Source organism: Artibeus jamaicensis, unplaced genomic scaffold, assembly GCF_021234435.1.
Source record: "Artibeus jamaicensis isolate MK-2021 breed Jamaican fruit bat unplaced genomic scaffold, CSHL_Jam_final contig_465, whole genome shotgun sequence".
NCBI lineage: Eukaryota > Metazoa > Chordata > Mammalia > Chiroptera > Phyllostomidae > Artibeus > Artibeus jamaicensis.
The window spans coordinates 35375492-35399419 of NW_026521843.1; the positions used below are offsets into that span (position 1 = coordinate 35375492).

At 48.2% G+C, this 23928-nt stretch overlaps 1 protein-coding gene across 5 annotated transcripts in view; it reads left to right on the forward strand.

Moving 5' to 3' along the window:
- SPTBN1 (spectrin beta, non-erythrocytic 1) overlaps window positions 1–23928 on the forward strand; it is a 191169-nt gene that overhangs the window by 165546 nt on the left and 1695 nt on the right. For 4 of the 5 annotated variants that reach the window (XM_053666935.1, XM_053666936.1, XM_053666938.1 and 1 more), the window contains 17 exons: window positions 67–213; window positions 1067–1330; window positions 2688–2912; window positions 3460–3549; window positions 3725–4006; window positions 4673–4803; window positions 6057–6261; window positions 6645–7019; window positions 9781–10025; window positions 11143–11281; window positions 12036–12120; window positions 13917–14113; window positions 15238–15350; window positions 16024–16087; window positions 20457–20695; window positions 21851–22024; window positions 23500–23542. In XM_053666935.1, the coding sequence (XP_053522910.1) occupies window positions 67–213; window positions 1067–1330; window positions 2688–2912; window positions 3460–3549; window positions 3725–4006; window positions 4673–4803; window positions 6057–6261; window positions 6645–7019; window positions 9781–10025; window positions 11143–11281; window positions 12036–12120; window positions 13917–14113; window positions 15238–15350; window positions 16024–16087; window positions 20457–20695; window positions 21851–22024; window positions 23500–23542 (3018 nt within the window). Of the gene's footprint in view, window positions 1–66; window positions 214–1066; window positions 1331–2687; window positions 2913–3459; window positions 3550–3724; window positions 4007–4672; window positions 4804–6056; window positions 6262–6644; window positions 7020–9780; window positions 10026–10997; window positions 11032–11142; window positions 11282–12035; window positions 12121–13916; window positions 14114–15237; window positions 15351–16023; window positions 16088–20456; window positions 20696–21850; window positions 22025–23499; window positions 23543–23928 lie in introns of those variants that run through there. The other variant, XM_053666939.1, reaches the window with a different exon arrangement.

Below are 23928 nucleotides of genomic sequence, written 5' to 3' on the forward strand. Positions count from 1 at the left end.
GAAAAAGGGCTGATGTCCATGATCCCAACCTCTGAAACCTTCCTGGTTTGTTTTCTCTTTTCCTAGCTGTCTCTCTGGATCAACGAAAAGATGCTTACAGCCCAGGACATGTCTTATGACGAAGCCAGAAATCTGCACAGTAAATGGTTAAAGCATCAAGCATTTACGGCAGAGCTCGCATCCAACAAAGAATGGCTTGACAAAATTGAGAAGGTGAGTTAAAATGTTGGATGAGGCTGATGTGGCCACGGTGAGAAGTGGACTGGGTGGAGATGATCTGGAGTCACATTTGATCACCTGCGAAAGTTACGTAGTCGATATTCATCCCATGCCCACTTCCCAGTTGCGGACCTCAACCCGCAGAAACCCAGCCAGCTGGTGCGTAGCACTCAAACGTCTTTCCGGGAGCCCTGGGTGCCGTCGCTGTCGTGCATCTCACCGGCTGGCGTGATGGGCTGCAGGCCCCTGGGCAGCGTCCCCACTGTCCTGATCGTACTCCCCGTGGGGGACTGTGATGGAGACTGATTGGGTCCCATTGCACAGAATTTAGAAATATTCTGTCTTCTTAAATTTCCCTGCTTTCCTTGTGTGACAAATGTATTTCTAGTCACTGTGATAATTTAAAGTGTGTTGATTCAACAAGGGGGATTCTGGGTAGCACAGGCCCAACTGAACGTGAGCTGATGAAGTTTCCCCACCCTCCCTTCTCTTCCTTGACACTTTTTATATTGTTTCAGACTCAACTGTTGAAATACTGTTTTCTGGTCTTTTGGGGGTGACTGTGAGGGGATGACACTTGTCTTAGGTTATTGGCACTAAACGTCCCATTGCCCCATTTGAAACCATTACAGCATGCGGTAAATCACTATTGCTCAGCTCACTCAAAAGCTGGTGTGTGGACCGAGCTGTCGTCAGTTGTGTCAAGCAGCAACTTCGAGTGGAAGGTGTGTGTGTGTGTGTGTGTGTACTGGGTGAATCAAAGATCAGATCATCTTAGGTTTGTTTTTCACAGCGACGTTTGTCCTCCAGCAGACTGTTTATAACTACAGTGGTTTGTGTTTTCTAGGAAGGAATGCAGCTCATTTCAGAAAAGCCTGAGACAGAAGCTGTGGTGAAGGAGAAACTCACTGGTTTACATAAAATGTGGGAAGTCCTTGAATCCACCACCCAGACCAAGGCCCAGCGGCTCTTCGATGCAAACAAGGCTGAACTCTTCACCCAGAGCTGTGCAGATCTGGACAAATGGCTGCACGGCCTGGAGAGTCAGATCCAGTCTGATGACTACGGCAAGGATCTGACCAGCGTCAACATCCTGCTGAAAAAGCAGCAGGCAAGTGGGCGAGGCAGCCCCCTACTGGGACCTGTTTCTATTTTATTGCCGTGGTCCAAACTCACCCACTGTGTCCTCAGCCATCCAGCTATGTGAAGGGTTTTAAACCAGCAAAGTGCCCCAATAGCATCATGGGGCATTCCCACAACCAAGTGGAAAGACCCAGTATTAGTAGAAGTATTGGGTGTTGGTGCATGGGAATACTTGATAATTATCATCATCTTAGGTGATGGATGATACCATTATTTAATGGGTGAATAACTCATTTTCTTCGGTTCTGCATTTTATGCGGAGGAAAGGAATCATTCACATACTTTGTTATGTAATGTCCAGAACATGATGGTTGTCAGAGTTGTTCAGGGTGCAAGCAATTTGATTTTTTAAATATCACAATAGAGCATTGTATGGGCAAACGAAGTTACTTCAGAGTTATGAGAAAACAGCCGCAGTGAGCTTGGGAAAGCGAGTGGGAGGCAGAGTCTTCCGGTGCCTCCCCTGGCTGGGTTTGCGCTGTGTGGCCAGACCCAAGCCCAGCAGTTCTGCAGAAGCATCTCAGCTGGGTACCTGGGCCTGTTTCTTCAGCGACACCTGCAGCTTCCTTTTGCCAAATGATTTGGTCACTCTGCTCGTCAAGTCATTAAGCATTCAGGGGTTTTTCTCAAGGGCGGTTTGTGCCCGTAGCTATTTACCTCCCTAGCCCACGGAGGGGTCGGTTAGTCCCCAGATTCAGGCTCCTTGGCTCTAAGCTGACTGTCATTCAAGTACATGGTCTTCCCAGTGTGATGTTTGCCGAGTGATGCCGGTACCTCTGCTTTCAACTTTGCTAATTTTCATTTAAATAAACAATACATTTTCAGCCAATTATCCAAGTATGTAAAAAAAATGAAAATAAAAAGTCAGCTTTCTGACTGAAGAAACTGAGGGGAGAATGATGACATTAGCTGTCCTTCTTGCCCAAAAGAGCTGGAACCTCAAGACTGTGTGTATTTCCTCCTGGTGGCTGAACTGGCTTTTCTAGCATCCTTATGGGTTTTGAACCCGCTGATAAAGACTCTCTTTTCCCTATAATTAACTCTTTGCTTTCCCTGTTATTTTCTTCCCAAGTTCCTGGATAAATTTGAATGTTGTCCCAAATGTAAAAGTCCTAGAAAGGGATTTTTTTTTTTAAATCAGCTGACAGAACAGAATACTAATTGTGATAGTTTGATACATGTTAGGAACCATTTCTTAGTCTCTCCACTGTATAAATGTATATTCTCCAGTCTTCGTTTTGGCCAGTGCCCAGAGCAACCATTTTAGAGGGCTGTCCCTGCTGCCTTGTCTCTGGTGTGAAGTCGGCTCTGTTTTCTGGCCTCAGATGCTGGAGAACCAGATGGAGGTGCGGAAGAAGGAGATCGAGGAGCTGCAGAGCCAGGCCCAGGCCCTGAGTCAGGAGGGGAAGAGCACCGACGAGGTGGACAGCAAGCGCCTCACCGTGCAGACCAAGTTCATGGAACTGCTGGAGCCCCTCAGTGAACGGAAGCATAACCTGCTGGCCTCCAAAGAGATCCATCAGTTCAACAGGGATGTGGAGGACGAGATTGTGAGTAGACGCTTTCTGCTCCGGGCAGCTTTTCTGTAAACCTCCTGGCCCGTCCTTGTCTGTCGCTCTCACCTTGGGTCATGTTGGTGAGCCAGGCTATCAAAGCCAGTGAATACTATGTGCCTTCTAAGGGTTCTTTTCCCCTCTCACATGAAATGCAACTTTCTCTCTCTCTCTCTATATATATCTATCTATCTATCTATATATAGATATATAGATAGATAGATATATCTATCTATATAGATATATATAGAGAGAGACTATATATATGTGTATATATATATGTATATATACATATTCTCTAGAGCAGTAATTTTAAAGGTAAATTAAAAATGAGGACTGAGAGTTAAGTCTGGCATTGAGGATGCAGTGTAAGGTCCGGGAGACTGGTGCTTTCCCCATGTCAGAGAAGGCTGGCTCTTTGGCCACCCTTCCCAAGGGGAGCGAACACACTTTCTCTCAAGCTGGCTTCCCAGCTATCTCCTGCTCTGCTTGCTTATTTGTTCTTTTGGAGCAGTACTGACCACTTATTTGCAATTCTCTCCAGTTGTGGGTTGGGGAGAGGATGCCGTTGGCAACTTCCACGGATCATGGCCACAACCTCCAGACCGTGCAGCTGTTGATAAAGAAAAATCAGGTAAGTGTTTCTGTTCGGGTTAGCACAGTCTGATAATTAACTGCTCCAAATTGGAAGTCAGAGAGGGTGAGAGAGCTTTGGAGGCTTCGATTTCTCCTTGGCCCTCGCAGCTTGGCATAAACAGCATGCTGTTGCTATTTAGCAAACCTTTTATGTGTGTTTCCTGCTCCCACAGACCCTCCAGAAAGAAATCCAGGGACACCAGCCTCGCATCGATGACATCTTTGAGAGGAGCCAGAACATCGTCACTGACAGCAGCAGCCTGAATGCCGAGGCCATCCGGCAGAGGCTCGCCGACCTGAAGCAGCTGTGGGGCCTCCTCATCGAGGAGACGGAGAAGCGGCACAGGCGGCTGGAGGAGGCGCACAGGGCCCAGCAGTACTACTTCGATGCGGCTGAGGCTGAGGCGTGGATGAGCGAGCAGGAGCTGTACATGATGTCTGAGGAGAAGGCCAAGGTGAGAGGGGGTTCTGGCCCCTCCTGAGAGGAGGCTGGGCACATCCCAGCCCCAGAAGAACCTCAGACTCAGCCCTGAGTGTTTTTGCTGATGGTTATGTCTTTGTGAAACATTTCATTGCCGCTTTTGACCGTCACAGGGCACCATGGTGCATAAAGGTGGCTGGAATTTTATTGTCTGAATCCTAGTGTGTCATTAACAGTGGGTCATCTTCTTGTTTTGTTCTGTTTTTAAGTAGCAATTTGCCAGAGTCCTTTTTGCTTTCTCTAGTTATAGGGTTGCCTAAATTTTACAATGTAAACAATACTTTTAAGACAATTTGCAAGCATTTTCAGGCTCCAAACTGCTGATAGGCTCACATGTCTGTTACACGGAGGGGAGTTTCAGCCAGCCAGTATGCACTGGGTGTGCCCGGGCCTCGCTCCGCGCCGTGGCAGGGTCTCAGTGCCATGGTGGGGTCTCAGTCATTCTGTGTTGTCCTTACGCTGGTCTTCCACACAGTCCTGTCCATTGCCGCTCTTGAGATGCTTCTGAATTCTGTCCATGTCACACGTCCAGTTTTTTTTCTTTCTCAGAGGACTTCTTCTTGTGCAGTCAGTCTGTCTCCCTTTCAGGTGGCTTTGGGCCTGGGGGTGGCCGTGGTATGACACTCCCTGCTCTTTGCAGGATGAGCAGAGTGCTGTTTCCATGTTGAAGAAGCACCAGATTTTGGAACAGGCCGTGGAGGACTATGCAGAGACAGTGCACCAGCTCTCCAAGACCAGCCGGGCCCTGGTGGCCGATAGCCACCCTGAAAGGTGAGTGACGTGTCCTACAAAGGAGACCAGGCTATCAGTTCCTGCCAGTAAGGGCCTCTCGCTTCCAGCCATGCACAAGTAAATGGCTGCACTCCCTTGAGTAGCTGGTAACAGATCTTTGTGAAGCATTTGTAAAACATACCCAGTAGGTCTATGCCGAGGGAGTTGCTCTTGTCAATTAAGTACCTCCTCTGGCCAAGGTCCTATTGAAAGATTATTGGTGATGTGAGTCAGAGGTGCAGATTGTTTTGCACAGATACAGGTTATCAAAGTGCCTGACCCTTGCGTTGAGAAAGTCACCCAGTTCAAGAAAGTTATTTCTAGTCTTTAAGAGGAATGGGATAGTTTAATTACTAGTAGTTATCAGTAATTAGGAGTGGGAGGTAGACACATGGACCTTATCAAATGAAAGGGCTCCTAGGAAGAACAGAAGTATACCACCTCCTGCCTCTCACACATCAGTCCCAGAATGCCTCAGGAATAACAAGATAGAAGAGGTGAGTGTGTGGTGCTCCTGGCTATAGACCAGGCTCCTGTGTTAACTTCCGTGGCAGTCATTTCAGGCTTTCTGTGTTTGTAACTGCCCTTTGTGACTCAGACAGGAAAGGAATTGGCTTTGCATGTTACCCAAGGCAAGTTGGAGATGGGGTCTTTGAGGAGTTCATGGTCAGGATTCCCAGGAAAGTGACCTTCCCAGTCTCCAGGGACAAGCATCAGCTCATCTCTTTGCTTTCCTGTTACGAGACAGTCATTCTGGGGAGACGCCAGAGCGAGGGATAGGGGTACCGTTAACTCAGGGCCCATGAAAGGGGAGCAGCAGGACCCCCCTTCCCGGCAGAGAAGAGCCTACAGCCAGAGCAGGTGCAGGTGTGTGCCCAACGGGGCTATCAGTTGTCCCTTTGGCAGCGTGGTGCCTGAGAATGTAAGGTGGCTCCTGGACTTGGCATTAACTTTTAACGTCACAGGAAGTCCTGACCTCTGGAGCCAGCAGTGCTGTTCGAGTTTCCTCTCCCCTCCCGCTGTCGTGTCCGGACAGGCTTCCGCCTTAATTACTGTGTTTTGTTTACATCTTGGCTCTTCTTTACTTGCATCAAACTTTAGACTTTTATTTTTGAGGCTAAATAGGTTAGCTAGACATTTTCTTCAAGAAATTTTATATAACATGCTCTTTTGGCATTTCCACCACATTTGTTTTCTCCCTGAAGGGAATTTAAAGTTAAAGGTCTTTCTCCCCCCGCCCACCCCACTTTCAGCGAGCGCATCAGCATGCGGCAGTCCAAGGTGGACAAGCTGTACGCAGGTCTGAAAGACCTGGCCGAGGAGAGGAGGGGCAAGCTGGACGAGAGGCACCGGCTGTTCCAGCTCAACCGGGAGGTGGACGACCTGGAGCAGTGGATTGCTGAGAGGGAGGTGGTCGCGGGGTCTCATGAATTGGGACAGGACTACGAGCACGTCACGGCAAGTACTCCGGTCAGCGCGTGGGTGGTTGAGCAGTGAGCTCTGGGTGAGGTTGGCCAGTTGTGTTCTTCGTGAGCAGATGAAATGCCCTGGACACAAAGGTCACGGGATTCGATTTCAACTCGCGATTGTATCACTGGGCGACTTTGACTTGAGTTGTGCGACCTCTCCGTGCCCCCTTCTGTGGTGAAAGGACTTGGAGCCAGTGCCGTGCTCAGATACAGGGAATGAGAAGGGAGCCTGACGGTCAGGAGGTGTGAGAGCTGAGATCTGTAGTCAGGTCATGCACGCTCTTCGTTTCTTCCCAAAGGACGCTCATATGATCAAGAAATGAAATGTTCACAATAGTCTCTCTGATTTCTTTACTCTCATCTCTGTTTCAGATGTTGCAAGAACGATTCCGGGAATTTGCTCGGGACACAGGGAACATTGGGCAGGAGCGCGTGGACACAGTCAACCACATGGCAGACGAGCTCATCAACTCTGGACATTCGGACGCCGCCACCATTGCCGAGTGGAAGGACGGGCTCAACGAGGCCTGGGCCGACCTGCTGGAGCTCATCGACACGAGAACGCAGATTCTCGCCGCCTCCTACGAGCTGCACAAGTTCTACCATGATGCCAAGGAGATCTTCGGGCGCATACAGGACAAACACAAGAAACTCCCTGAGGAGCTGGGGAGAGACCAGAACACAGTGGAGACCTTGCAGAGGATGCACACCACGTTTGAGCACGACATCCAGGCTCTGGGCACACAGGTGCGTGGGGGCCTGTCTGGGGCGGCAGGAGTTCTCTCCGGAGAGAGCGTCTGGGCGTCTCTGGGCATCTCTCTCCATCCCCAAAGCACGTCTTGAAGAACGGCCTAAATTAAGTCATGTATGTGTGTGCAGACACATAAACATGCTCCGTTTATTTGGGAGAATCTATCAGTCCAAAAAGTTCTGTAGTTGCCACATTTTCAGACATTGTCAGAGGACCATCCTTGTCATTAAAACAAATAAACCAGATGCACACAAAACATTTGCAAGTGACAGACCTTCTCAACAAGGATGTGTGATGTTAGTATATCTGTTTAGAATAATTTCCAAAATAAGGCCTGGTTATTTCCGTCACCCAGGGTCTGAGTTATGTATCCAGGGAGGGAAAGCAAGATTCTAACATTTTAATATGCCTTGTGTTTTTCCCCCCAGTGTGAAACGGTTAACACTAGGCTTTCTTTAAAACGTGTTTGACCAAATGATGACAATGTAACAGTAAGAATCTATAGCATGCTCACTGTCTAGGTTGCTCTTTAATCTCTGCACCGTTTCTTGTTTAGTCTTAAGTCTTTTAGGTAGAAATAGAAATTGTATCCTTTCCCCCACCTCAACCTCCAAATTGCATGGTCTTACAGAAAAAGTCAGTTTTATTACAGATACCAGCCCTCAGCATATTGGGGTTTCGAAACGTTCTTGTCTATTAAGAGCACATCGATGATCTAGTGTAGGGTTTGGCAAACTTCTGTAGAATCCCCAGAGAGTAAATATTGTCAGCTTTGTGGGACATACCATTCCTGTTGCAACCTCTCAGCTCTGCTGTTGCCGAGTGCAGCGGCCGCAGGCAGCATGAAGAGAAGGGGGCATGGCTGTGTGCCAGTGAACCTTTGTTTATAGAAACGGCGGCCCAGATTCAGCCGTGGGCCGCCCCCTGATCTGGTACGTCAGTTTTACCGTTCTTTTTTGGGCTTTGGGTTTGCTCTGTGGAGGGACCACCTTCACTGCCGTTGTCACCTCACCCTAGATTTGCCTCCTCCTAGAAGCAGAGGGGGATCACAGCTGGGGCGCCATTCAGACGAGTGCTTCAGCTTTTCCACCAAGGAGGTGGATGGTGCTGAGGGAGTATTTAAAAGAGATACACGGAGAGGTCGCAGGTCTGTTCACATCACTCAGAATTTAAAAGGGCCCACCGTGCATTATAAGGGATTCACAGCAGGTGGACTCCCAGCTCTGTGAAAACTTCCTGTTCGAAAGTTTGTCAGCTTCATGTTCAGAGGCTCCCGTTGCACTTAGGTCCTGGAGCACGATGTGACCGATCCTAACGACGCAGTGGTCAGAGCAAGGGCCAACCCGGTGCCAGTGGGGCCTCTGCTCTGTATATTTACAGCCTAATTTACCTCTCAAAGTTCAACCCCCTGAAGCATTCAAGATTGGGGTGATGCTGGCAAAACGTGTGCCACAGCGAGAGCTCTGTGAACGTCCTCTGTTACCATATGGCAGGAGCCACAGGGACTTGCGGGAGGCCTGCAGACGAAGTTGCAACAAACGTCCCCGCAGCGGGCTCTCTCCTCTGCACCTGTGAAAGCGTTTACTTTTAGAGACTCCAAGATGGCGGAGTTGTCCCTCATTTTGTCATTAACTCTCTTCACCTGGTGGGGCCCAAAGAGATGACGGAGCCCGTCGAGGGTCCAGTACCATCCAGGGCTGGAGTCCACCCCCCGAGCCGGTGGTCCCTGTCTCACCGTGCTCCAGTGAGCGCACAGAGCCCTCCCCGTTGGCTTTCATGACTGCATGGGCGCCTCTCTTCTGGAGGTGGCATCGTTATCTAAACAGTCTCTCCCGCAGGGACATTTGCTTTATTTTCAGTTTTTGTTTTTTGCTTTTGCAGACAGTGCTGCAGTAAATAATCTTGTATGCCTTTCATTTCCTAAATCTGCAAGAATAAGTGTAGGGCAGGTTCCTCAGGCGAGATCATAAAATCGCAAGGACGTGCATTCGTAATGTTGACAGGCACTGCCCGTGCGCCTCTGCAGGAGCGGTGGCCTCTTGTCCTGCCAGCAGTGAATTAGCTCCGCTGGCAGGTAAGTCATCCAACCTGAATGTTGCCAGCTGACGGATGACAAATTGCGGTATCTCTGGTTAGCATCTTTTCATAAGACACATTTGCATTTTGACGTTTGCCTAGTTAAAATTTTACCTTTGACACCAAGTCTTTTTTCCCAGCTGTATTAGATGCTGCGTATTTATGTTTTTTAAGTTGAAACGCCCCACTGTGAGGGTCCGTACAGATGATGCACCTGTTGTTTTCAGCAGCATCACGTAGCACCGGGAAAGGTGTTTTCAAGTGTGTTCCTTCTGGCAGTTCCTCATTCATGATAAAAATATCATGTGTGCTCCAAAGGAGATTAGGTGTTTACCTTTTTAATACACTGTGTGTTTTCTGCATCATCCTTATGTCCCAGGCCACCTCCGGGGAACCGCTCCTGACCAGAGTCCCCTCCTGCATTGCTGTAGCATTTCAGTTGTTTTGTTGTCTGTGTAGAACTTCGTATTGTACTTCAATACATTTATAGTAAACTTGGGTTTCCGTGACCTGGGTTTCCCTGATGAAGTTGTGAGCTCCCGCGGTCAGGAGGGCCCGTTACAGCTTGGTGCTCCCACCCATATGCAAGCAGAACCCTGTGCGGTGTGTTTGTGAGGGGGAGGGTGGGTGATGGAGGGGAGGCCCAGCCCTCTGACCTGCTGTCTCCCCCACGGCTCACAGGTGCGGCAGCTGCAGGAGGATGCAGCCCGCCTGCAGGCAGCCTACGCGGGTGATAAAGCCGATGACATCCAGAAGCGGGAGAACGAGGTCCTGGAAGCCTGGAAGGCCCTACTGGACGCCTGTGAGGGCCGCAGGGTGCGGCTGGTGGACACGGGGGACAAGTTCCGCTTCTTCAGCATGGTGCGTGACCTCATGCTGTGGATGGAGGATGTCATCCGGCAGATTGAAGCTCAGGAGAAGCCAAGGTAACATGCCCAGCCTCCCAGGCAGGCAGACCCCGGGTGATATGAGACAGGATCTTCCAGAGAGAACCAGGGGTCAGGGCAGGGGGGTGGGCAGGGGGGCTGCCGCTACTTCACTCGTCTGCTGCAAACACCTGCCGGGCACGAGGGGCCCGGTGTTGGCGAGCCCTCCTGAGTCCCCCCACCTGCCTGTTTCACCCTCACTCAGGGCCTCTTCCTTGGGCTCTCAGCCTCACCGTTGAAATTAGGTGACTTTTCTGAGTTCTTTCTCTATGTCCGATAGATTAAAAAGACAATCTGTCCTTTTTCATAGACATTACTAAAGGTGTCTCTTAGCCCTGAACATCTACTTTCATGGTGTCTGAAGATGATGATTTACTAGTTGTTCTGTGTCTTCCCTTTGGCTGTGTTCCTTGCAAAGCGGTGAAGAGAAGCTGATAGAGGAACTAGCAGGCACTCAGGCAGCTTCCCGGTCACCCTGCCCCTGCTGCCACTGACAAGTGAACCAGGTCCCAAGAGAAGGTCTATATTATCTGTGTTATGTGTCTACTGTATTTCCAGATCAGGACTTCCCCGTCCTAGGCTTTGATTCATGAAAACCTCCCTCAGCTCCCCCAGGCGGTGGTTTCTAAGCTGGTTCCCACTCTGTGGGTCTCTTCATGTCTGAGTGAGGGGAGGAGGCATTAAAAGCTGCTCTTTGGACACACATGTCCTGAACCTGTGGCAGCTAACTCTGGGGTGCGATTGGGAACACATGTTGTCACCTCTGTACCTTCTTAAAGGGATTCTGAGTTGCACTTCAAAGTGAGTTTGAACTGAAATACGGTGGTTTTTCCGGCATCTGCCTAGCAGCTGTTTCGAATTCCTTAAGCATGCACACACACGCGCACACGCACACACATGCACACGGGAATAACTTACTCTGAACGTTAGGTGATGTGGCTGGTCCTGAATTGTATTATCATTGCACTTCAGCTCCTGTGACTGAGGCTGAATCAGACCTTAAAGGTAAATTGTGCCGTCAAACAGCTTCCTTCAAATTTAACAATGTGTTTTGAAACCAGCACATTTATTTGAAAAGCTTTGTGTCCTAAAGGAGGTATTGTTTCTCTCATTGTAGGGATGTATCATCTGTTGAATTGTTAATGAACAATCATCAAGGTATCAAAGCTGAAATTGATGCTCGTAATGACAGTTTCACCATCTGCATTGAACTTGGGAAATCTCTCTTGGCGAGAAAGCACTACGCATCTGAGGAGGTAGGAGTGCTGCTTGGCTCTGGGGCCACAGGGTGACTGGCTACCGCTGGTGTTAAGATGTAAAATGACTTTGTGTGTGTGTGGCTACAGAGGAAAATGTATATTTACATTCATATATACATATGCACATTCTTATATACGGGAACACCTTCCTGCCTTCCTGTGTGTGTAGAAAAAGATAATTACTCAGACTCTGGGCAGAGCCAGTAAGTCCAGATCCGTGGCAGCTCAGACCATCATGAAGGCCCCGAGTGGGGATTTGTCCTCTCTCGCCTTTGTCAGTGTTCTTCCTGGGTGACACCCCTCTCCATCGTGTGTGCCCCACATCCGTTGCCTCTTTGGCGGGTGGTTGCCACTTCAGTTACGGTGATGGTAATAGGTAAACGGGTTGGTCTGTGTGTGGCCCCTTCGAGGGGCCTGGATGTTCTCAGATGTCAGGGCTTTGCCCCTCCTGCTGTCCCCCTTTCCCTCCCTGGGCGTTTGCCAGAGGGAGCCCCAGAGTTTGCAGGGGCTCAGTGCATTCTTTGCCCAGTGACCAAGCAGCTGTGGGTGGAGCCCGGCCTTGTTCTCAGCCCCTTCTGCCTGTCTCTGCTCTCCCAGGACGTGGGTAGGCTAAGCAGTCCTTAGTGCCTGGCGTAGTGGTGGTCTCTACAGAAAGTGTGTTTTTCTTGTGTGAAGTGGCTGATCAAGGGGAGGACTAGGAGGATGCGGTACATTCTATTAAGATATCTCTGTGATACCTCTTTCCTCACAGATCAAAGAAAAGTTACTCCAGTTGACAGAAAAGAGAAAAGAAATGATTGACAAGTGGGAAGACCGATGGGAGTGGTTAAGACTGAGTAAGGACATACTTGATTTTTCTCTCTTTGCTCTTTTTGGGTGTCCCGTGAAAGTATGCAAGTTTATTTTCCTGTTTTTTAATTAGATATGGTGTTGTCACTTAATGATGTTTGTAATGCTAAATGCTTCCTTTTCTAATACTCTATTTCACCATTTCATGCTAAAAAATTTTTAAGTGGTTCCCAGTGGCATATCTGTTACTTTTTATTTTTCATCTTATGGTCGATCTCAGTGTTGTACATGGTTGGGGGATCTTGAGGAGCAGCGTGGGGATGACAGAATGTGGTGTCTCTGGGAGAGGGCAGAAGCCTCACCCCCCCCCACCCCCGCTTCCTCCACTATCTTTAAGAAGAATTACTAACTGCAAGGTCAGAAGGGGGAACGTTGGCCTGATGAGGTCTCATCCTTAGAAGGATGAGAACAAAAGAACATAGAGGCTAACAATCATAAACTTTTACAGGGAGCTGGGCATTATCCCAAGTCTTGCATATTTTTCTGTATTTACTTTCCACAATGACCCTCTGAGGTGGATTCTACTTTTATTCTCTTGTTATAAAGAAACATATGAAATAACAGAGTTTATAGTTTATAATACACAGTTTGGGAATAACATTTGAGTACTTGGTACGAACCCTGAAAGTCGCCCAGCTGACACACTGTTTGGTGCTTCGCCGGTCTGTGTTCGGGGCTCTGTCCTTGTGTCATACGGCACTCTCAGACACCAAGGTTGCTTACTAGAAACAGAACCCTGTTTACACACACACACACACACCCAAAATCGCACTTTTTTCCATTGTTTGGATGAGGATTTGGTCTATAAGTTTTGAGAATTCCCAGGGCAGGTTCAGTTTAGTTCAGCAAAATCCATATTACACCCGCTGTGAACTAAGCACCAGCTTGTCTGCTGGGCAGGTCCCTAGTGCAGTGGTGGCATCTTCTTGTGGCCGCCAGGGGGCTGCCAGGACGACCAACGGAGACAGCCGGCAGACCCTACGGGCCCCAGTGCTTTCTGCCTGCAGTGGCCTCAAGCATCGTGGCTGGAGGTGTGTGAAAATTAATGTAAACCCAGCACAGCCCGGTGCTGCCCTGCCTTCTCATAGCTGCAGCGGGCAGCATGCTGTCTCCTCAAGCGCAGGACAAGTGGAGTAAAAGCCGTAGCCCGCGTCATCCCCATTTCGTACAGTGCCCCCCATAGCCTTCTCTCTCTCCCTCCCTCAGGAAACTACAGTCCCAAGAAGGGTGATGGGGCACACCAAGACAGTTTTGAATGTCTGTTCCATCAGCATAATCTGGTTGGTTGTATGTAGATAGATTGTGGATTCCTGCAGGCGTACCTGAGGCTTATCTCACTCAGTAGGGCCGTGAGCAGAGGATGCTTCCTACACCTGGGCTGCACCGCGTGGTAGCCACTGCCCACATGTAGCTCTTGAGAACTTGAAATGTGACTGGCTCACATCGAGATGTGCTGAAACAGTAAAATACACATCAGATTTCAAAGACGAGAAAGTGTAACATCAATAATTTTTTACACCGATTACATGGTGGAAATGATAATAGTTTGATATATCAGCTTGTCTGAAGTATGCTTTTAATTTAAAGTTTTTTCACCTGTTTTCTTTTATACGTGGCTATTGGAAAAGTTATGGTCACGTATGTAGCTCACGTATTATGTTCGTGTTAGCGTTGCTCTAGACTATAAAACGCCCTGTGCAGGCAGCTGCCACCAGAGGGCAGTGCCATCCCTGGCTGCCAAGTCACCCCATTCCTCAGTACTCACTCTTGGTGCCTTGTGCAGTTTTGGAGGTCCATCAGTTCTCAAGGGACGCCAGCGTGGCTGAGGCCTGGCTGCTCGGACAGGAGCCATACCTATCCAGCCGAGAAATAGGCCAGAGCGTGGACGAGGTGGAGAAGCTCATCAAACGCCACGAGGCTTTTGAGAAGTCTGCAGCGACCTGGGACGAGAGGTTCTCCGCCTTGGAAAGGCTGACGACGGTAGGTGGCTGCCGGGTACCTGGTGCTTGGCCTGTTGGTTCTCCCAGGCGGCCTCTTCTTCCTGCTCACGTCCTGCACCAGGGTCCATGTTATCACTCTGCTTCTAAAAGCAGCACGGATCTTCCTGAAATTGGTGACGCTCTCGGTACAGGATCTGGGGAGGCTCTCTGGGGTCACCACCCCTCAGTCATTTCCTGGCCACCTGGATTCATGATCACTTAGATAGCTTTCTGCCTGGGAGTTGATTGATTGGCATTTGCTTTTCTCTTTTGATATTTTGTCCCACATTTCATAGCTTTGGTTTCCAGGGAGCATACATAACCTTACAATTTTGTTCAGAATTTCAGAATTAGAATTCCCACTATCACAGGCTGATCCCAGACCACTGAAAATCTCACTGTTCCCGGTCGTCGCTTCTGTCAACGTAAAGGCCTTTGGGGCCTGTTCACTGGTGTTTCTTCTCCTAAGGCTTGCACTCTTGGTAAAAAGCTGACTCTTCGTGGTCTACAAAAGTGGTGTCCTCTCCAGTTTCTCCAGTTCTGGGTGCTCCACATATCCTTGTGCCCAAATGGAATACTTATGGGGCATGCATATTGCTCGTGAAATGGCTTGGTTTCAGATAGACTGTTCTGTGGCTTTTTTATGTGTTGTCTGGGTTTTGGCTGAACACAAATCCCTACCACAGCACAACAAGCCTCCTGGAATCACTGCAGCCCCATAATCACTGCAGCCCCCTCTCGGTGCTGTTTGTCAGAGCTCTGGTGGCATGTCCAGCAGGGCCCCTCTTGCTCAGGTAACTCTCAGCCTACTCCCAGTTGAGACCTGCACAGTTCATGTAGAAATTAAACCCAGTGTTCAGGGGACATAGAGACAACCCGCAGGAACCCTGCCAGCCGGGAAATAGACCTGTTTCATCATTTCGTTCTCTCTTCCTGGTCATTTTGACTGGTACCTGCAGTTCCTATGATCCTAATGTCATTTTGCTTAGGATGTGAGAGCCTCTGGTTGGTCAGCGCGACTCAGTGTAGAAAATGCAGGCTGGAGGATTTCCAGAGCTCCTCTAGAGCCCTTCCCTTACAAGAGGCAGGGTCTGGGGCTCTGCTGAACACCGTGCTCTCCCTCAGTTGGAGTTACTGGAAGTGCGCAGACAGCAAGAGGAAGAGGAGAGGAAAAGGCGGCCGCCCTCGCCCGAGCCGAGCACGAAGGTTTCTGAGGAGACCGAGTCCCAGCAGCAGTGGTAAGTCACGGCACTGCCCCTGGAGGCGAAGCTCTAGTGGCAAGTGAGGTTTGGGGAGCATCTGGTCAAAGCCTGTGCTGTGCGAGGCCTAACAACATGTCCTTTCTGTTCATTACTACTGTAGGCTTTTTCGAGTCAGTACAAGCATCCCTGGGTGGCATTTGAGAACACTGCCTTGTCCGCAGTCACATTGCTCTGTAGGCGGCAGCAGTGGGGTATAGACGGTGCCCTCTGTTGCACACATGTGCTCACGCATGCACACAGACACACAGTTCCTTTGTGGTTAAGTGGAGGGAGTGAACCACCCACGTGTCCAGCCAGTGATTTTGTGGGGATGCTTTTTGAAAGTTGTGGGTGGCTTCACATGAAGGCCGGAAATTACTCTCCACTTCTGAGGGACTAATTATTTGCTGTGGTAAGAGTTTCATGATGAACCCTAATGCTGCCTTTGTGGGGGGGTAGGGGTCTCTGCAGTCTTACCTCTCGAGTTGGTTTGAAATGCTTTGAAAGTTATTAAAAATAAACTAATTTACGTGAAAGAGGGTTGTAGGGTTTTTTTCTAAGAGAAAACCCGTATTAAAAGAGACTGATGTTCTGTCCATTTTACTGTTTTTCTCTCCCCGTCTCCCCCTTCTGTTCTTCCTCCCCTGTCCTCTTCCCCTTCACCGAACAGGGATACTTCGAAAGGAGAGCAAGTTTCCCAGAATGGCTTGCCAGCTGAACAGGGATCTCCACGGGTTAGTTACCGCTCTCAAACCTACCAAAACTACAAAAACTTTAATAGCAGACGGACAGCCAGTGACCAGCCATGGTCCGGACTGTGAAGTTCACTACTGTTTGTCAAGAACCACTCTTTCCAAATCCTGATGGTTTGACCTTTTGGCTTCTACTTCACCCACAGTGTTACAATTTTACTTAATTCATAGCCTTCCTTGGTTTCATATTTGTTTGTGTTTAATTCATGTTTATTTGAGTCTTTTAACTGATGGATGCTCCGTTGCCTTAAAGCAGCATACTTATTTTTTATTTATGTGAAGCTTTTTACTTTATTGAGATTTTACAGCAAAAGCCTTACATGAGTAATTGCAATTTAATGAGATTACAGCAGAATGAAGAAGAAAACTAGAATCCGACAGGTATGATGTATCCAGCTATACTAACAAGGTGCAGTATTGCACTGTATGTAGTCTCATTTACAGATGTTATTAACCTGCAATAGTTTGCTCATAGCTAGGAAGACTGGTATATACGGAAGGAGACTTTAAGTACCAAGATTAAAACCTAAAGTCAGCTGTATGACATTCCATGAAGGGTACACTCATTTTTTGAAAATAACAAGGAAGGAAAAAAGAAAGTTGGATCTACTTGGGAAACTGCATGAATTTTTAGGTGCAGAATCTCAAATGTTTCGAGATCCTTGGATCATTTATTAATTTTTACAAACCAGTTTCTCTCTTATTCTTTCCTGCCAAGTCCCGAATTGGGAATTCTAGGCTTACTGGCAGGAGATAATGCAGCCGGCCTCGGGAGTAAAGTGCCCGCCCCTGGCTGCTGCACCCTTGCCTTGGTCCCTGTCGGCACTGCCAGGATGCTGCAGGTGACAGCGGTTCCCAGCATGTTTCGGAAGCCTGCCTCCTGGACTTCCAGGCCTGTCCATTCAGCCCGATGACTTCAGGGTGTCAAACTGTTTTAAGTTTTTCAAACACGGAGCAAAAGCCATCCTGGTTCACTCTGATTACTTGAACGATGCACGCGGTGGACTGCCCCTAGGAGCAGCCACGCGCCTCCTGGCTTCAGAAGTGAAGTTTAGTGTCTCTGTAGACAGAAACTCCGCCGTGTGCCTGGTTGCAGATCTTCCGATTCATTTTTTCATTTTCTTACGAAAATGAAGTTCTTCTATGGAGTTCTCTCACAAGAAGTCTTTTAGGGTGGCATTTAAGGTCAGACCACCAGCAGGGATTGAAAATGCTTTAACAGGAATGCTGTTCCTTAGGAATAAAAGCTAATGAAAGAGGTGATTTCCTGGTACTGATAAAGACAAACCCAAACCCTTGTTACATCAAAGCCTCGCAAGACATTCATTTGCTCATTTGCCATATTTAGGTGTAAGTGGAATCAGAAACCTGTTTTGATATGTGTTCTCCATGAGTTAAGTCTAATTTGTCTTTTCATTTCATGATGCATGTCTTTTTTTTTCTTTTGTCAGGATAACATCATGTAGCATCTTGTTTGTTTTTCCTTATTTCTATGTACATATCTATCTACTTGTGATTGTAGATGGGTATATAGATAGATGCCAAGCTTCTTACGTTCTGGGGGGTAGTGTGCACCACCATTGGGTCTCTGCCTTAAAACGCACCAAATTCCACGTTCAGGAAAACACCATTGCTTTATCTTTGGTCTTTAAGGAGCCTTGGTATGTGTTCTTGGCTCCAATTACATGTCATTGATCTGTATGTATATGTGACGTTTCCATATATATGTTTAAATTTTGTATCATCAGGACTAATACCCAATTTTATGTTTTTTTAATTCAAAAGACCAAAAAAAGTACTATAAGCACACAAGAAAGAAGTGCTATAATGTTTTTGGCATTTGTTCTCGTGCCTGTTTTTAATCTAGATTTTTAAACTGTAACTTGCCAGAACAAAATTTTAATTGCAATTGGGTTGTATTGGAAGAAGAGAAGTCTCTTCATTCTTTTGAGTTACGGTGCAGAGACTCAGGTTCATGAACTTGAAAATAGTGTTGCTTCATGCACTTTGAAACCAATCGGGTGTTTCTTGTGCTACTAGTTGTCACGTTGCATTTGTGTTCACCTTCCCATTTAAAATCTCAGGTGTACCCAGCCACTAAAGAAAGCACTGTGGACTAATCGCTAAAGAGAAGCAACACGGGTGGGGAGAGGGTGTGCTCACGTGAACCACTGTTCGTTCACAGCACGATGATTTGCTTTTGATGTTTGTCTCTAGTGGTGTGTTGTCTGTTGGCATGCTTAAGCCCATGTCCATTAAAATTCATTTTGTTCCTTTTATTTTCCTTGTTTTCTTGGTTAGTGATTCATTTGCATAAACATTAATTGTCTCTGCATACTGGTTTGGGGTTTTCTCTTTCCTTCTAACTCCAAAGAAAAAAATTTTTGCTGCAGAATTTCCCCCCAGAAGAGGCTTCCCTGGCCTTCACCCACCCTTGAAGTCTGACCAAGTATGATCAATTTTAGTCTTTTTTGAGCAAACGTTTCTCTGTCCAGGTTATTGCTGTCACTAGCAGTTTTCGAGTCACACCTGCAGCACTAATTTTTTTTAACCTGATTCCTGTACACACTAACCCCATGTCTCCCTGGACTCACGCTTGGCACAGGCCTTCCACACCAAACTCACACTTCCCACCAGAAGTTTCCCGAAGTCTCCCACTAGAACAGATTTGTCAACTTGAAAATCCACTCACTCCTTTTGACTCCGGGTTTTTTTGTTTCTGTTATTTCCCCCTCCTGCATCTCTCCTTCTAAAAATGAAGGAGAGCAATATTGAAATAGCCTGTTGCTCATAAGCATGTGTCTACAGGCTGCCACTTGCAAGGCCAGGGCAATCACCATGCACCCCCCTCCCCCATGCCTTTCTGCCCTAAGAATCCATTTTCCATATTGCTCTGTGGGTAAAGGGTTCCAATAAAAAAAATCCTTGAATTGCATAGCCGCTGGTCTCGCCCTAAGCCCTGATGCTAACGATGATAGTTTGTATAGACAGGATATAAATTTGTGACTCCTGTCCAGCCACTTAGATAAGACCCAAACAAGAGATCCAGTTCCTGAGAGTTGACATATCTGAGTGTTCAAGCAGTGGTGGCCAGTCTACCATTTACGCTGTTGAGGTTGTTGCTGCTGATTTGGTGTCCTTTTGGTTCTGGGCAGCAGTGGTGGGGGATACAGCTAATGATCGTTGCCATTGACACCTCCATGTTTGTTCGTGTATGAGGGGAGCCAGGTTGTCTGTAATCCACTAAAGTGTCGGCCACACCCAGCTTTAGTAACTCGCTAATCCCACACCCTGGGTGTATCAGCTGGGGGCTGCTACAGTTAATGGTACACAGTTGATGGTACACAGGCTGAAAGAGATAATGAATCCAGACCCTACTGCATTTCCCAAGCTGCAAAGCCATGAGGGTTACACTATAAATGAGCTTGGGAAGGAACAGCTCCCGAAGACGTCTCCAGCCTGAAGGGTCAGAGCCGCTGGAAGCCTGGTGGTCTCTGGGCTTTCTCGTCTCAGTGCAGCAAGGCACCGTGATCAACCAACACGTGATGGGGAAGGCCCTGGTTCTGTCTTTGTTTGGGGGTAAATAGCTGTGTGGTGTTGAGTGACTGTGATTGGCTTTTCCAGCTCCTTTAACACAAACTACAAACCCACTCACGATACAACTTCGGCAGATGTGGTTAAATTGATGTTTGTTGACTTGCCTCATTTCCTTCCAGCTCTTAAGTTCCAAAGTCTAACTGGGGTGGTAGATGTGAAGTGCATGATTGTCGTCCTAATTTCTGCATGTGTTCATGACGATGTGTTGAGGGGAGGGGGAGGAGAGCCAGAGAGCATTTTCAGAAACCGAGGTCTTTCTCGTCTTACTCTGGGGGAATGCTGTGTCGCTCTGACGGAGTTGTCTATCGGTCTGTTTGTGAATGCCCTTTCGCTTAAACTTCCAGCCCTTCTGGTGGCGTCCGTGGTTGTAAGGTGGCTGCTGTATAACGTCCACTCTCTCATATTTAATATGTGTGATTGTTACCGTTGTCCTTTTGTTTCTAAAGTAACCCTAAGAGGAAATGATCGGAGTCACATTAGAGAAAATGGATTGACCAGAGGAGCAGAGTGCAGTAAAACTCATACTGGCATTTCGCTTTTCTCACTCCCCCGTGAACGGGCGGGCATTAATCCCTTCCCACCTTCTAATGTCCTTGGTGTCCAGCTGGCTTTGTGGGATGTGCAATGGTTTTACTGTACTGCCTCGATCTGTGCCAGGCATTTATACACAGCCACGTGTGCGAGTCAGTCAGAGCGTATGTGGTCCCCGCCCTGAATCACGGGGTGAGCTGAGTAGCCTCTCCACTGTCCCTAGATGGCAGAAACGGTGGATACCAGCGAAATGGTCAATGGCGCCGCAGAGCAGAGGACAAGTTCCAAAGAGTCCAGTCCCATCCCCTCCCCCACCTCCGATCGCAAAGCCAAGACTGCTCTCCCGGCCCAGAGTGCCGCCACCTTGCCGGCCAGAACCCAGGAGATGCCTTCGGCCCAGATGGAAGGCTTTCTCAATCGGAAGCACGAGTGGGAGGCCCACAATAAGAAAGCCTCAAGCAGGTAACGGCAGCAAAGGCTGAGGCAGTCAGAGGGGAAGTCAGCCCATAAGGGTCAAGGCAGGTCAGTCTTGAGTTGAATGGGGAGTGTGTGTTCGTGTAGTTGATTTGTTTGTAGTTTTCTGGGCATAACATTCTTTGGACTGACGTTGGAAGGGGCGGGGGTAGCATGCCTTGAGAGGAGGAAGGGTTAAACATGGGTAGAGATAGCAAAGATAGGCCTCAGTAGTTCATCCTGAGAAGGATTGCTGCTGTACTAGATTGTGGTGGAGTCTTCCCTAGAGGGAGGTGATTCGCTGTCGTTTTCTTCCCCGTGGGATTTTTACAGACATTTGCCATTTTTCCTGCCTTAACTCCGTATCAGTCTTTATATATGTTATCTCCCAGATGCCCCTCGTTTACTATCTTTTCTTTACAGATGAGGAAACTGGGGTCCTGAGAGGTTAAGAGAGCTTACATTCTGTAGAAAGTTAGTAAGCGGTATCGTGGGGGTGAAGCTCACGCCTGGCTTCGTGGCCTGTGTGCTTAGCCAGTGACCCAGACTGCCTGGAACCGCCCTGTGCACCTGTACAGGCTGTGTGTTGTTCAAGGAAATCCCATCTCAGAGCTGCCAATGTGGAGTTAATACACGCAGATCTCATTCCAGTAAAAGTGGTATATATTCTGACAGTTGGCCACATCATGGCACAAAGGCCTTTTTCTAATTCATCCGGAGACTCCACACACACTGGTGGCCCTGGGTCTGCCTCCCTGTGGAGTCGCCCAGCCACGTACAGAATGGAGCTGCCGTGGAAGCTGCCTAAGGATGGCATGTTTCTATGAACTTGGCCTGTGCCTCTTACCACACAGGTGTTCAACATCAAAAAATCTGTCCGTCAGCTCCAGGAGGACCTTTTACCGAATAGAAGAAAGTACCCTGTTTCCCTTCAAACTCAGAGGGAAATCACCCCCAGAAACCTACCGCTATAGCAACATGTGTCCCACCCCAGGAACCCCCAAAGGCATTTTGTTCCTTTCTTCAGTTTGAGCAGAATTCAGGAAGGGCTTTTAGCAAGAGTTCACGGCGCTACGTATGGGCATCGTTTTCATATTAACCAGTTCTCAGTGCTCTTAAGGAAGTGTGGTGTGGAACCTTGACATTCCTTTCTTGACTGCCCAGGTCCTGGCACAATGTTTACTGTGTCATAAATAACCAAGAAATGGGCTTCTACAAGGACGCAAAGACGGCTGCTTCCGGGATCCCTTACCACAGCGAGGTCCCGGTGAGTCTGAAAGACGCCATCTGTGAAGTGGCCCTTGACTACAAAAAGAAGAAACACGTGTTCAAGCTCAGGTGAGACTTGCCGTGCCTCACGGTTCCTGGAAGAGTGGGTGTGTGTTTTATTTCCACTCTGGGGGTTGGTTTTCCTACACAGATGCTGGGGTAAGTTGGTTTTTCTCCTCTGCCATTTAAAAAATCACCAAGAAAGTGGCAGACAGGTTTGGCACATGTCTTGGTTAGGATGTCTGGGGACTGACTGGCCACTCACCAGCTTCCCCGTGGTTAATGGCACATTGAATGTTGAAATAAAGGCACTTTTTTTTTTTTTATAAGTTGGTTGTTCCCTGAGAGGAGGTGAGCTGTTCACATTTCACACTTTATGGGAAGCTTAGAAAAAGTTTCCTCATTTTTGGAGCTTATCTGGACTCGGGAGGTGCTGTTCTTTGCCCACGGCTTATCTGGTGATGGGTCAGTGAATTACCAGAGGGCTGGATGGAGGCAAACAGGAAGTGCACGGGTGGCGCCTGGGCTCCTGGGTGCCCGGTGGATGTTCCAGCTGCCCCTGGAACCACCTGAGAGTTCCAGGTGTCTCTCCCTAGTAGAATAAATACCTACACATCCCCACAGAGTGGGTCCAGGCTCAGAAGTTCTGCTTACTGCATGGAAATGAGCAAGAAAACCACTTCATTTTTTGATGTAAAAAGTGGTCAGGATGTTACTTCATTTATTACTTCTTTGATCTGTTGCTTTGGGATCTAAAAAGCTCTGGACGTCAGTTACACATGTCTTGTGCCAGTTGGACTAGGCCATGGCCTGCAAATGAGAGTGTCAGGTGGTGCGAGTTACTGAGCTCCCTTGACAAGCACTGGAGGGCTCTTAGGACTTGGAACTCTTGACGCTCAGGAGGACAAGGCCCAGGCAGCCTCGCCCCCTGGCTGCCTCCTCGTTGCAGACTCAGCGGGTCGGGGTCTTGGCGGAGGACACTCCCCCTCCTCCCCACCTGCAACGCCCCCTTCCTCTTGCGGGCAGTGGAGTGAAGGAGTGTCACAGTGGGTGACCTTGCAAGGACACTTGCTTTCATTCTGAAATATGCGTAAGTGAAATCTAAGAGGCTGTTTTTGTATGTTTATTCAGAAACTGGTATTTGTAAATGTAGGGAAGAAACTTAGTGGCAGAATTTCAAAAGGGCTTATAAATTTTAAAGACCTTCCTCTTGAATTCAATTTAGAGCAGTGGTCAGGCATTCAAGCGTTCTTTGCCACAACAGAGCCAGATGTTAATTCATTTGGGACTTCTTAAAAAATCCTCCCAGTGGGTTGAAACACCAGGTTGCCTATGTATATTATATTGGCCCAATTATATGGCTCCTCGATGTCCAGGGGGCCCCTGCTGGGCCTGTGCATGTCCCAGGCGTGGCTGGTGGTGTATGAACAGGCATTTCTGGTGTGACTCCGGTGGCCTCCTTCTATCCCACAAAGGATATGGGAGTTGGGGGACTTGTTTTTCTGAAGTTATATTGTAACTTCCTTTCTTCCTTCAAATTACAGACTAAATGATGGAAATGAGTACCTCTTCCAAGCCAAAGACGATGTAAGTTTCTAAGATCCTTTTCTCTTGATTACTTAAGCATTTGCAAGTGTCTGTGGCACTTGGGATAAGCTTTACATGTAACGTTCTTCATAGAAATAATTATCAGTGATGGCTGGCGTCTGCCATCTCGTCTCCACAGTCACTAACACTGGAAAGGGTTCAGGTCTCCTTGTGCTTCTAGGAGGCAGTAAATGTCACCTGCCTCCCAGTGGGTGAGGCACAGTGAGGGGTCCCAGGACTGAACCTGGATCTTGATGCCTAACCAGGAGCCTCCCTGCTGCATCCCACCGCCTTTAACCACCCATTTCATGGTTGTACTCCACCTTGAGGGGCGAGAGAGAATAGCATATGCAGCACTTTGAATTTGAAAAAGCTGCCATTAAATT